The sequence below is a fragment of the Oncorhynchus mykiss genome, chromosome 5, assembly GCF_057628025.1.
Source record: "Oncorhynchus mykiss isolate SJ-2025 chromosome 5, ASM5762802v1, whole genome shotgun sequence".
Classification (NCBI taxonomy): domain Eukaryota; kingdom Metazoa; phylum Chordata; class Actinopteri; order Salmoniformes; family Salmonidae; genus Oncorhynchus; species Oncorhynchus mykiss.
Window position 1 is genome coordinate 10253820 of NC_143026.1, and position 14464 is coordinate 10268283.

General features: G+C 42.9%; 1 protein-coding gene across 4 annotated transcripts in view; it reads right to left on the reverse strand.

The window, feature by feature from the left end:
- tln1 (talin 1) overlaps nucleotides 1–14464 on the reverse strand; it is a 145718-nt gene that overhangs the window by 25347 nt on the left and 105907 nt on the right. For all 4 annotated transcript variants that reach the window (XM_036976739.2, XM_090233670.1, XM_090233669.1 and 1 more), the window contains exons 40-47: nucleotides 12193–12294; nucleotides 11481–11651; nucleotides 10651–10899; nucleotides 10145–10264; nucleotides 9605–9751; nucleotides 8932–9098; nucleotides 7909–8092; nucleotides 5143–5268 (exon numbers count right to left, since the gene is read on the reverse strand). In XM_036976739.2, coding sequence (XP_036832634.1) covers nucleotides 5143–5268; nucleotides 7909–8092; nucleotides 8932–9098; nucleotides 9605–9751; nucleotides 10145–10264; nucleotides 10651–10899; nucleotides 11481–11651; nucleotides 12193–12294 — 1266 coding nt within the window. The remainder of the gene's footprint in view (nucleotides 1–5142; nucleotides 5269–7908; nucleotides 8093–8931; nucleotides 9099–9604; nucleotides 9752–10144; nucleotides 10265–10650; nucleotides 10900–11480; nucleotides 11652–12192; nucleotides 12295–14464) is intronic.

A 14464-nucleotide genomic window follows, 5' to 3' on the forward strand; every position in this document is an offset into this window, starting at 1 on the left:
ATGAAACCAAAATGTAACTTTTTGGCAACAATGCAAAACGTTATGCTTGGCGTAAAAGCAACACAGCTCATCACCCTGAACACACCATCCCCACTGTCAAACATGGTGGTGGCAGCATCATGGTTTGGGCCTGCTTTTCTTCAGCAGGGACAGGGAAGATGGTTAAAATTGATGGGAAGATGGATGGAGCCAAATACAGGACCATTCTGGAAGAAAACCTGATGGAGTCTGCAAAAGACCTGAGACTGGGACGGAGATTTGTCTTCCAACAAGACAATGATCCAAAACATAAAGCAAAATCTACAATGGAATGGTTCAAAAATAAACATATCCAGGTGTTAGAATGGCCAAGTCAAAGTCCAGACCTGAATCCAATCGAGAATCTGTGGAAAGAACTGAAAACTGCTGTTCACAAATGCTCTCCATCCAACCTCACTGAGCTCGAGCTGTTTTGCAAGGAGGAATGGGAAAAAATGTCAGTCTCTCGATGTGCAAAACTGATAGAGACATACCCCAAGCGACTTACAGCTGTAATCGCAGCAAAAGGTGGCGCTACAAAGTATTAACTTAAGGGGGCTGAATAATTTTGCACGCCCAATTTTTAAGTTTTTGATTTGTTAAAAAAGTTTGAAATATCCAATAAATGTCGTTCCACTTCATGATTGTGTCCCACTTGTTGTTGATTCTTCACAAAAAAATACAGTTTTATATCTTTATGTTTGAAGCCTGAAATGTGGCAAAAGGTCGCAAAGTTCAAGGGGGCCGAATACTTTCGCAAGGCACTGTATATAAAGTACCAGTCAAACGTTTGGACACACCTACTCATTCAAGGGTTTTTCATTATTTTTTATTATTTTCTACATAGTAGAATAATAGTGAAGACATCCAAACTATGAAATAACACACGGAATCATGTAGTAACCAAAAAAAAAGTGTTACAAAAATCAAAATAAGTATAATATTTGAGATTCCTCAAATAGCCACCCTTTGCCTTGATGACAGCTTTGCACACTCTTGGCATTCTCTCAACCAGCCTCATGAGGAGTACACCACATCAGTCACTAGCTTCATCAATAAGTGCATCGATGACGTCGTCCCCACTGTGACCGTACGTACATACCCCAACCAGAAGCCATGAATTACAGGCAACATCCGCAATGAGCTAAAGGGTAGAGCTGCCGCTCTCAACCCGGGAGCTTATAAGAATTCCCGCTATTCCCTCCGAAGAACCATTAAAAAGGCAAAGCGTCAATACAGGACTAAGATTGAATCGTGTAACACCGGCTCTGACGCTCATCGGATGTAGCAGGGCTTGCAAACTATTACAGACTACAAACGGGAAGCACAGCCGCGAGCTGCCCAGTGACATGAGCCTACCAGATGAGCTTAATTATTTTATGCTCGCTTTGAGGCAAGTAACACTGAAGCATGCATGAGAGCACAGTTGTTCTGGACGACTGTGTGATCACACTCTCCGTAGCCGATGTGAGTAAGACCTTTAAACAGCTCAACATTCACAAGGTCGCCTGGCCAGACGGATTACCAGGACGTGTACTCAGAGAATGCGCTGACCAACTGGCAAGTGTCTTCACTGACATTTTCAATCTGTCTGTAATACCAAACAAAATACCAAACATGTTTCAAACAGACCATAGTCCCCCTACCTTGACTTGGTTGTCCTTAAGCCATTTTGCCACAACTTTGGAAGTATGATTGGGGTCATTGTCCATTTGGAAGACCCATTTGCAACCAAGACTGATGTCTTGAGATGTTGCTTCAATATATCCACATCATTTTCCTACCTCATGATGCCATCTATTTCGTGAAGTGCACCAGTCTCTCCTGCAGCAAAGCACCCCACAACATGATGCTGCCACCCCCGTGCTTCACGGTTGGGATGGTGTTCTTCGGCTTGCAAGCCTTTGATACAGTGAATGATAAGTGAAATAATCTGTCTGTAAACAATTGTTGGAAAAATTACTTGTGTTATGCACAAAGTAGATGTCCTAACCAACTTGCCAAAACTATAGTCTGTTAACAAGAAATTTGTGAAGTGGTTGAAAAATGAGTTTTAATGACACCAACCTAAGTGTATGTAAACTTCTGACTTCAACTGTATGTACAGTCGTGGCCAAAAGTTTTGAGAATGACAAATATGAATTTCCACAAAGTCTGCTGCTTCAGTGTCTTTAGATATTTTTGTCAGATGTTACTATGGAATACTGAAGTATAATTACAAGCATTTCATAAGTGTCAAAGGCTTTTATTGACGTTGATGCATAGAGTCAATATTTGCAGTGTTGACCCTTGTTTTTCAAGACCTCTGCAATCCGCCCTGGCATGTTGTCAATTAACTTCTGGGCCACATCCTGACTGAGGGCAGCCCATTCTTGCATAATCAATGCTTGGAGTTTGTCAGAATTTGTGGGGTTTTGTTTGTCCACCCGCCTCTTGAGGATTGATCACAAGTTCTCAATGGGATTAAGGTCTGGGGAGTTTCCTGGCCATGGACCCAAAATATCAATGTTTTGTTCCCCGAGCCACTTAGTTATCACTTTTGCCTTATGGCAAGGTGCTCCATCATGCTGGATAAGGCATTGTTTGTCACCAAACTGTTCCTGGATGTTTGGGAGAAGTTGCTCTCGGAGGATGTGTTTGTACCATTCTTTATTCATGGCTGTGTTCTTAGGCAAAATTGTGAGTGAGCCCACTCCCTTGGCTGAGAAGCAACCACACACATGAATGGTCTCAGGATGCTTTACTGTTGGCATGACCTTGGACTGATTGGTAGCGCTCACCTTGTCTTCTCTGGCCAAGCTTTTTTCCGGATGCCCCAAACGAAAGGGGATTCATCAGAGAAAATGACTTTACCCCAGTCCTCAGCAGTCCAATCCCTGTACCTTTTGTAGAATATCAGTCGGTCCCTGATGTTTTTCCTGGAGAAAAGTGGCTTCTTTGCTACCCTTGTTGACACCAGGCCATCCTCCAAAAGTCTTCACCTCACTGTGCGTGTAGATGCACTCACACCTGCCTGCTGCCATTCCTGAGCAAGCTCTGTACTGGTGGTTCCCCGATCCCGCAGCTGAATCGACTTTAGGAGACGGTCCTGGTGCTTGCTGGACTTTCTCGGGCACCCTGAAGCCTTCTTCACAACAATTGAACTGCTCTCCTTGAAGTTCTTGATGATCCGATAAATGGTTGATTTAGGTGCAATCTTTCTGGCTGAAATATCATTGCCTGTGAAGCCCTTTTTGTGCAAAGCAATGATGACGGCAGGTGTTTCCTTGCAGGTAACCATGTTTGACAGAGGAAGAACAATGATTCCAAGCACCACCCTCCCTTTGAAGCTTCCAGTCTGTTATTTGAACTCAATCAGCATGACAGAGTGATCTCCAGCCTTGTCCTCATCAACACTCACACCTGTGTTAACAAGAGAATCACTGACATGATGTCAGCTGGTCCTTTTGAGGCAGGGCTGAAATGCAGTGGAAATGTTTTCTGGGGATTCAGTTCATTTGCATGGCAAAGAGGGACTTTGCAATTCATCTGATCACTCTTCATAACATTCTGGAGTATATGCAAATTGCCATCATACAAACTGAGGCAGCAGACTTTGTGAAAATTAATATTTGTGTCATTCTCAAAAAATTTGACCACGACTGCATGTATGTATGCATGTATGTATGTATGTATGTATGTATGTATGTATGTATGTATGTATGTATGTATGTATGTATGTATGTACAGGCGCACACACACACACACACTAGTTCAAACGTTTGTGGTCACTTAGAACTGTCAATTTTTGTCCATTAAAATAACATCAAATTTAGTGACATCACAGCCTTAGCAGCAGTCCTCAACTGGCAGCTTCATTAAATAGTACCCACAAAACACCAGTCTCAACATCAATAGTGAAGAGGCAACTCCGGGATGCTGGCCTTCTAGGCAGAGTTGCAAAGAAAACGGCATATCTCAGACTGACCCCCCCCCCCCCCAAAAAAGATTAAGATAGACAAAAGAACAGACACTGGACAGAGGACCTCTGCCTCGAAGGACAGCATCCCGGAGACGCCTCTTCGCTGTTGACGTTGAGACTGGTGTTTTGCGGGTACTATTTAATGACGCTGCCAGTTGAGGACTTGGTGAGAAGTCAGTTTCTCAAACTAGACACACTAATGTACTTGTCCTCTTGCTCAGTTGTGCACCAGGGCCTCCCACTCCTCTTTCTATTCTGGTTAGAGCCAGTTTGTGCTTTTCTGTGAAGGGAGTAGCACACAGTGTTGTACCAGATCAATTTCTCACATGAAATAGCCTTCATTTCACAGAACAAGAATAGACGACTTTCAGAAGAAAGTTCTTTGTTTCTGGCCATTTTGAGCCTGTAATCAAACCCACAAATGCTGATGCTCCAGATACTCAACTAGTCTAAAGAAGGCCAGTTTTATTGCTTCTTTAATCAGAACAGTTTTCGGCTGTGCTAACATAATTGCAAAAGGGTTTTCTAATGATCAATTAGCCTTTTAAAATGATACACTTAGATTAGCTAACACAATGTGCCATTGGAACACAGGAGTAATGGTTGCTGATAATGGGCCTCTGTACACCTATGTAGATATTCCATAATATATATATATTTTTTTAATCTGCCGTTTCCAGCTACAATAGTCATTTACAACATTAACAATGTCTACACTGTATTTCTGATCAATTTGATGTTATTTGTATGGACACAAAATGTGCTTTTCTTTCAAAAACAAGGACATTTCTTAGTGACCCCAAACTTTTGAACAGTAGTGTATATATAAATAAATAAATATATATAAAAGTGCAATTAATTTACTGTATATAAGAGGGAGACTGGTGTTAGAGGCCCAACACGTGTTAGTGACATCACAACCTTAGCAGCAGTCCAGAGCTACAGAGAAACTGGGGACTGTTTCATAAATATATTTGAAAGTATTTTTCCAGTTTTATTGAAAGGGATAGAGAGAAATGAAGACGAGACAGAAAGCTGGAACATAGTGTGAAGACCGGTACATGTCAGGATTCGATCCCACGCAGGCAAAGGATGGCATATGTGCCGAGGGCAGCAGGCTTATCCCCTGGATCAACCTCAGGCCCAGAAGAGGACTATTTTACCTTGGCAGAGTTCTTCAGCTGCAGCATGGCAGGGTCGTCGTGAGGCTTGCCTGCAGCGGCCTTGGTAGCGCTGATGAGGTCACTCAGAGCCTTGGCAACGTCTTTGACAGCGTTGATCAGGACCACCTATAGAGGGCCCACCAGAGAAGGAAACAAGTGACTGGAGGTTTACAATGGTAAAACAATGACATCTACTGGCTGGTAACAAACGCACACACACACACAGTGGGAACGTCCTCGTGAAGTATGATGGAATGGGATGGTAAGAGACTCACAGGTAATAGAGAATCTGACCAAAAACCTCAGTGTCTAATCGTACCAATAACAGTGTCTCATCATACCAATAACAGTGTCTCATCATTCCAATAACAGTGTCTCATCATACCAATAACAGTGTCTCATCATACCAATAACAGTGTTTCATCATACCAATAACAGTGTCTCATCATACCAATAACAGTGTCTCATCATTCCAATAACAGTGTCTCATCATACCAATAACAGTTATTCCTACCCATAACAGACTTGATGAGACAGCAGATAAAAGCAGTTAGGTTTTGGATGACTAAAGTCATAAAGGTGGGACCACTAGACTCGACAATGTATTGAAAGAACTCAGTAGAGCCATTCTTCCTAAATTTCCACTTTCCATTTCTGACATTGTAAATCAAAAGTACTCCAGACAAAGTAGTAATTACTGGGAATAAGCAGGTTGAACAAAAACAGCCTGTTGTTCAAATTAGCGCATTCACCAATGCATTGTGGGGCATGATTACCAATAGGATGGTTAGGGAGGAGCCAAGCAGAGTGGGGAGCAGCAGCTAGAAGAAAATGGAATACCATTGGACAGATCGGAAAATGGACCAATCAATGAGCCAAATCCAACCCATCAAATATGAGACAATCAAACCCAATCGAATCGAAGCTGTACAAAGTGAGGGTGGCTAGTTTGTCAGAGCCCGGCAGCAAATAAACATTAAAAACGTTAAAAAAACGTTTCAAATCAACCCGTATGCCGTAAGTATGAGAGATGAGAACACACCCTTGAAAACCATCAGAATGAATAAAGACCGCACAAATGCCTTGCCTTTTTTTGGGGGGGGGGGTTGTCTGACTAGCCGACCTTGTAAACAGGAAGCTTGTATATGCTGATGCTTTTGGAAACTTTAATGCACATTGGTGGTTTCTTAAGGCTATTTGTGCTTAAGCATAGAAACCATGTCAGCAATTCAGTAGAGAACCTTTAAATTACATTAGCTGAAGAATGAACGTCCACCACAGTTAAAAACTCAATACGTCTGTAGCAGGTTTGAGGCATGTGGTTGGCTAATGTAGCTATTGAAGGGAGGGGCAACTCAAAACATCTGGCTACACTTGGCTCCTCCTGTAGCTCTCTTAACTCTAGTCATGAAGAATTACTGTATCTGCAGGCTTTTAATACAGCCCTGAAGATGATGATTGGTTGATTATTTAAATCTTGGCCCGTATCCACAAAGTCTCTCAGTGTAAGAGTGCTGATCTAGGATCGGTTTTGCCTCATAATAAATACGATTTTATGGACAGATGGGACCTGATCCTAGATCATAATGGACAGATTCTAGATCAGCACTCCAACTCTGAGACACTTTGTGGATACAGGCCCAGGTGTGTTCGAAATGGTCTGGAATAAAACCCTGAACACCCAGTAACTCTCCAGGACCGAAGTTGGATAACAGAATGAACGGACATCAGTGGGTCACCCAGTGTGTCTTTGTTCATCCTAATCTCAACCACAGAGACTAAAGTCTTTATAGTCTGTGGTAGTATATCACTATAACTGATGGCCACTCCAAAGAGCACAGACAAAGGACATTTTGAGTCAGTTCATATTCAGACAAAAGGGAAGAGAGTACCCACATTTGTACAGAGATCTGTCCCATGCGAAGAAAAAAGAGCCTTTTGAAGTGAAGAGAGGAAGAGTGAAGAGAGGAAGAGTGAAGAGAGGAAGGCAAGCACAGAGAGAGAGCATTCGATTAAACACTAGTATAAGAAACATTGCAAGGTCCTACTACTGCTACTATAAAACGACTACTACTACTGCTACTATAAAACGACTACTTACTACTGCTACTATAAAACGACTACTTACTACTGCTACTATAAAACAACTACTTACTACTGCTACTATAAAACAACATCTTACTACTACTAGTACCACAAAACAACGACTTACTACTACTACAAAACCACTACTTACTACTACTACAAAACCACTACTTACTACTACTAGTACTACAAAACTACTACTGCTACTATAAAACGATTACTTACTACTACTACAAAACCACTACTTACTACTACTACAAAACCACTACTTACTACTACTACAAAACTACTTACTACTACTACAAAACTACTTACTACTGCTACTATAAAACGACTACTTACCTCTACTGTTACTACAACAACAAAACAACTACTTACTACTACTACTACAAAATTACTACTTACTATAAAACTAGCCGATTATTACTACTACTCACATATCTGCTTTGACAAAAGTGGATAGACCCAGATATTGGCTTTTGAAATGAAAAGGTAAAAGTTTCAAAGCAAGAATAGTGTAGGGAAATGCTTTCTTTTGAATCAAATTTTAAACTCCAATGTATGTGAGAGTCTCCTTTTTTTTTAAGTGACACTAACATTAACTAGAGATAATACTGGCACCCTGAATACAAATGTCAGTGCTTTTTGGGTGGGAACAATATGGGGACGAACATGTCGTACCTGTGTCTCGGGGTCCTCGGCGCCCAGGCTGGCGGCGCCCAGTTTTACCACGTCGGCCAGTTTGGTGATGGTGATGACGGAGGACTGGGCAGCCTGGGCCAGTCTCTCCTGGCTGGCCCCTGCACCAGAGACCAGCAGCTTGGTGTCCTCCACCAGCGCCTTGGCTGTCTTTAGGATGTGCTCTCTGGGAGGGGCACCATGAGACATACGCATTCACAGTTATTTATGTAATATCAATCACTGTTTATGTACAGTGATGTGCATGATAGGTGTGGGACGACACCAGTATCACCATACTCCTTAGTATCGTGGCAAGGAAACAAAACACGAAGCGGATGCAACTTCTTTAGGAAAACAGTCCTGACGTTGGAAACAAACATCATTGTGTTGTCATCCTGAGTCACATGTATTTATTTTCCAAGCTATAACACACAATATTTTACATACAGCAGGTTAAAGGACCAAAAGAGCTGGATCTGTTTCATGTTAAAAAAAAAATGATATGGAAAAAATATTGCGATGCTGGTATCGTCCCGGCCCTGGAGTTAATATTGTGTTCTGGATAATGATGACGCATTCTATGGGTGAGTACGCAAATAACTGAAATAAAGTTCCATCAAATATTGTATAAAATAAGTATCTACTTTCTACTCTGTATATTCACACATATAATGAAAAGACAGACCTTTAAAAATGACGATTAACCCCCTTTACCCTCCCAAGCCCAACAGTTAATAACCCCAGCATCAAATATTACACCAGGCTACCATAGTTAATAACCCCAGCATCAAATATTACACCAGGCTACCATAGTTAATAACCCCAGCATCAAATATTACACCAGGCTACCATAGTTAATAACCCCAGCATCAAATATTACACCAGGCTACCATAGTTAATAACCCCAGCATCAAATATTACACCAGACTACCATAGTTAATAACCCCAGCATCAAATATTACACCAGACTACCATAGTTAATAACCCCAGCATCAAATATTACACCAGACTACTGGACAGTACCTGTGGTCGGCGAAGGTTTCCGAGTTCTCACGGTTTAGCGTGCCGGCGGTGGCGAACATGATGGTGGTGTCCAGGTCGGCGATGATGCCCGACACGGTACTGGCTGCTGTGATGCAGGCCTGGGTGCCACGGTTACCAGCCTGAAGGGCCGCCAGCACATGAGACACCTGACAGAGAGAAGAGATGTTATGAATATGTTATGAATATGGTGACCTATGGTGGCCATATGGCTGCATCAACCAAGGTTTAATGTCTGCAACTCTGACATGGTCCAACTGTGATTTATTAAGATACAGAACCAAACAGACAACATTTCAATCCCAATCTGAGTATTGTCAATCCCGGGAACCGGGAACCAGTCTATTTCAAAATTTGTCCTGACAAGGTCACGATGTAACGTTGTTGAAGGCATCACCAGTCAAAACAGACAGATACCCAGGCTTCCTTTGGGTTCTCAGGGGCTACAACGGTCTCTCCTATGTTAACTCAAATTCACATTCAAATAACTTTATTGTTCCTGTGAGGGAAATTCTTATCTGAAGGGGTTTATAAAACATAAAACACAGTAGGCTTAAATAACAAACAGAGGACAGGACAGATATAAAATGTTTTAAAAAACAGGGGCTAGCTGCATGTCGGCAGGAAGAAATACAGATAGGTCATTATGGCTCACCTTCTCGGAGACCTTGCGTGCGCTGTCGATCAGCTCCTTCTTGGTGAAGGAGTCGTTGGGACTACACTGCAGAGCTCCGGCCTTAGTCACCAGCCCAGTACAGTTGAAGCCGAGCTCCCCAACCTGCTTCTTGATGTGGGAACCAATCTGGACAAGGACAGAGGAGTTGGGACTCTTTAGAAAGCCCTTTTAGAAAGCCCTTTTAGAAAGCCCTTGATACTCTGGAGTATCATTCAGTACTGTACTTTTGAAAAAGAAAAAAGGGTCATTAAGCAGACCCTCTTATCCAACTGTCAGTCAGCGCATTTTCAACAAAGGTAGGCGAGACGACCACATATCAGTCACTACAAGTAAAACACTTTCCTCCATAAAGCATCAGCCAAACCAATGCTCTTGTATTTGTACATAGAACTACATATTGAATCTCCTTCTGTTTCCCCAAGCCAAGGACTGGGAGGAGAATTATCATGCTAATAAAACTGCATTTTTTCCACTGCATTATCACACTGGCATTGAGAATATGTATTAGTCATCAGATACCTCGTCGTTCTCTGCAGTGATGGCAGCGTATTTGGCCTCGGTGGCTAGCTCTCCAAACTCATTAGTAAGCTCGCTGGCCAGACCTCCCAAGTCATCTGGGTTGGTGTTGGACTTAGTCACCTGAAAACAAGACACAGCCTTTTATCTAATGATCTTTCATTATATTTTATCCTGAGGGAAGAGAATGTCCTGTATGGAAAACAAGATTTCCCTACCAGACATATAACCATTACACAACTATCATTCCACAGGAAGTGTATGTCATTCATGGTTTGATGATGACATCCAACTACTACAACCCCCGCAGTTCTACACACAACTTACTACCCCCCCACATAACCACATCCAACTACTACAACCCCCGCAGTTCTACACACAACTTACTACCCCCCCACATAACCACATCCAACTACTACAACCCCCGCAGTTCTACACACAAACTTACTACCCCCCCACAACCACTCACCCACATACAAACTCACGACCCCCCCTCCACCCTTCCTCACCATCTCCTGCACGGTGACGGCGATGGCTTTGGCAGTCTTCACCATGGTAGTCTGGTAATCCACAAAGGAGCCATCGGGCTCGCCGGCAGGGCTCTCCTCCATCTTGTTGATGGCAGCGGTGATGGAGTCCACCATGCCGCCCAGGGCGCCCGCAGCGCTGGCTGTCTCCGACAGGGTGGCGCCTAAGTCGTCTACCGCCTCCTTCATCATCTGAACGGACTCCTCCAGAGCCTCCTGGGTGTGGGCCGCCTGGACAGACAGACACAGACAGAGAGAGACAAGATCAGTGGACGGTCGTACGCATCAAACCATAGCTGGGCCGCTGGTAGATACATTTCTATTGAGTGTTAGTTACCATGTCGTGTTTTCGACTCAGTGCCACTTACATTAGGAATAGACCTAGACAGTACTATGTCACGGCATTAATAACCATAATACTGCCATTAACATTGATGATATGGACGCTGCACTGCTGTCCCTGGTTAGACCGGAGTTAAATGTATAGGATATGTCATTTAGAAGATGCTTTAATCCAAAGCGACTCATTGTCATGCGTGCATACATTATTATTTTTAACGTACGGGTGGTCCCAGGAATCGAACCCACTATCCTGCCGTTGAAAGCGCCATGCTCTACCAACTGAGCTACAGAGGACCACATAACACACAACGTCAAATATTTTCAAATACATTAAAGCTGGAATAGATGATTTTACCATGAGTGTCATATAGCAGACCTCCGGCCTCCTTGGCCGTGTAGAGCATCTGCAGGGCTGACTCGTTCAGTATAGCATATAGTATAGTAAAATACAGTTTTGTGAGAAATCAGACCTTGGGGTTTCCTCCGGCCTCCTTGGCCGTGTAGAGCATCTGCAGGGCTGACTCTGTCAGCGTCTTGGTCTGGTCCAACACCGCCATCTGCTGTTGGCTGCTCTGAATCTTACTGGCCGTGCCGATGGCTGCCATGATGAGGGGCTCGAAATAGCTCACCATCTGAGACACCTGAAGAAGAAGAAAAAGAAAGAAAGAGAGAAAGAAAGAAAGAGAGAAAGAAAGAAAGAGAGAAAGAAAGAAAGAGAGAAAGAAAGAAAGAGAGAAAGAAAGAGACAGAGAGAGAGACAGAGAGACAGAGACAGAGACAGAGAGAGAGAGAGAGAGAGAGAGAGACAGAGAGAGATACAGAGAGAGAGACAGAGAGAGAGACAGAGACAGAGAGAGAGAGAGAGAGAACCAAATTGTTGTTGAGATATGTTCTATTTTATCACATTGCTGTATGTTTTTGTCAGACTTCAGCCAGCTGCATCAAGTCTTTGAACCAAAGTAAAGTAGTTAAATTCACTAGATACGACGGTATAAATACAACCTTTGAAGGCTTTTAATGATAGAAAAAAAGCTTAGCACGTTGGGATACTAAATATGTAATTTCCTTAATATTAGTATTAATTTCCTTACTACTAAATATGTAATTTCCTATTAGACTGTAAGGTATAAAGCCAGACAGATGTGGATAATGTAAATAGGCCAAGAGGATGGGGTCTCTTACCTTGTGTCCCAGATGGGAAGCCTCAGAGCGAGCTGCGATGGCCACCGGCTCTATCAGATTGCTGATCTCCTGGACCGAAGCTGCCAGCTGCTCATGCAGAGCCTGAAACACACACACACACACCATGGTAGAAGCAAATACACAAACACAGATGTACTGGAAAAAGCTACATATGGTATAGTATATTATAAATCGGGTGGTTCGAGCCCTGAATGCTGATTGGCTGACAGCAGTGGTATATCAGACTGTATACCACACCTCCCCGGGTCTTATTGCTTAATGGTATAGTATGGTATGTCAAAGTATACTATAGTATGGTATAGTATAGTATGGTATAGTGTAGTATGGTATGGTATAGTATGGTATAGTGTAGTATGGTATGGTATAGTATGGTATAGTAGAGTACAGTATAGTGTAGTATAGCACAGTATGGTATAGTGTGGTACGGTATGGGATAGTATGGTATAGTATGGAATAGAATGGTATAGTATGGTACGGTATAGTACAGTATAGTCTAGTATGGTATAGTACAGTATGCTATAGTAAGGTAGTAGTGTAGTATGGAATGGTACGGTATAGTATAGTATGGTATAGTATGGAATAGAATGGTATGGTATAGTATGGTACGGTATAGTACAGTATAGTGTAGTACAGTATGCTATAGTATGGTATAGTACGGTAGAGTACAGTATAGTATGGTATAGTACAGTATGCTATAGTATGGTACAGTATAGCATGGTATAGTATAGTATAGTACAGTATGGAATGGTACGGTATAGTATAGTGTAGTATGGTATAGTTTAGTATGGTATAGTACAGTATGCTATAGTATGGTATAGTAAGGTAGAGTACAGTATAGTATGGAATGGTACGGTATAGTATAGTGTAGTATGGTATAGTTTAGTCATGTACACATCTACAGTGCCTTTGGAAAGTATTCAGAGCCCTTTCCACATTTTGTTAGGTTACAGCCTTACTCTAAAATGTATTACATAGTCGTCGTCCCCCATCAAGCTACACACAATACCGCATAATGACAAAGCAAAGGCAGGTTTTTAGAAATTTTAGCAAATTCCTAAAAAATTACAACATAAAATATGACATTTACATTCAGTATTCAGACCCTTTACTCAGTACTTTGTTGAAGCACCTTTGGCAGCGATTACAGCCTCAAGTCTTATTGGGTATGACGCTACAAGCTTGGCACACCTGTATTCGGGGAGTTTCTCCCATTCTTCTCTGCAGATCCTCTCAAGCTCTGTCAGGTTGGATGGGGAGTGTTGCTGCACAGCTATTTTCAGCTCTCTCCAGAGATGTTCGATCGGGTTTAAGTCCGGGCTCTGGCTGAGCCACTCAAGGACATTAAGAGACTTGTCCCAAAGCCATTGCTGGGTTGTCTTGGCTGTGTGCTTAGGGTCGTTGTCCTGTTGGAAGGTGAACCTTCACCCCAGTCTGAGGTCCTGAGTGCTCTGGAGCAGGTTTTCATCAAGGATCTCTCTGTACTTTGATCTGTTCATATTTGCCTGACTAGTCTCCCAGTCCCTGCCACTGAAAAACATCACCACAGCATGAAGCTGCCACCACCATGCTTCACCGTAAGGATGGTGCCAGGTTTCCTCCAGATGTGAAACTTGGCATTCAGGCCAAAGATGGTCTGAGAGTCTTTAGGTGCTTTTTGGAAAACTCCAAGCTGGCTGTCATGTGCCTTTACCAAGGAGTGGTTACCATCTGGCCACTCCACCATAAAGGCCTGATTGGTGGAGTGCTGCAGAGATGGATGTTCTTCTGGAAGGTTCTCCCATCTCCACAGAAGAAGTCTAGAACTCTGTCAGCATGACCATCGGGATCTTGGTCACCTCCCTGACCAAGTCCTTTCTCCACCGATTGCTCAGTTTGGCTGGGCGGCCATCTCTAGGAAGAGTCTTGGTGGTTCAAAACTTATTCCATTGAAGAACGAGGGAGGCCACTGTGTTCTTGGGGACTGTCAATGCTGCAGAAATGTTTTGGTACCCTTCCCCAGATCTGTGCCTCAACACAATCCTGTCTTGGCGCTCTTTACAGGCAATTCCTTTGACCTCATGGCTTGGTTTTTGCTCTGACATGCACTGTCAACTGTGGGACCTTATATAGACAAGTGTGTGCCTTTCCAAATCATCCAAGAAACATCTCAAGGACGATCAATGGAAACAGGATGCACCTGAGCTCAATTTCGTGTCTCATGGCAAAGAGTCTGAATAGTTACACTACCAGTCAAAAGTTTGGACACTCCTAG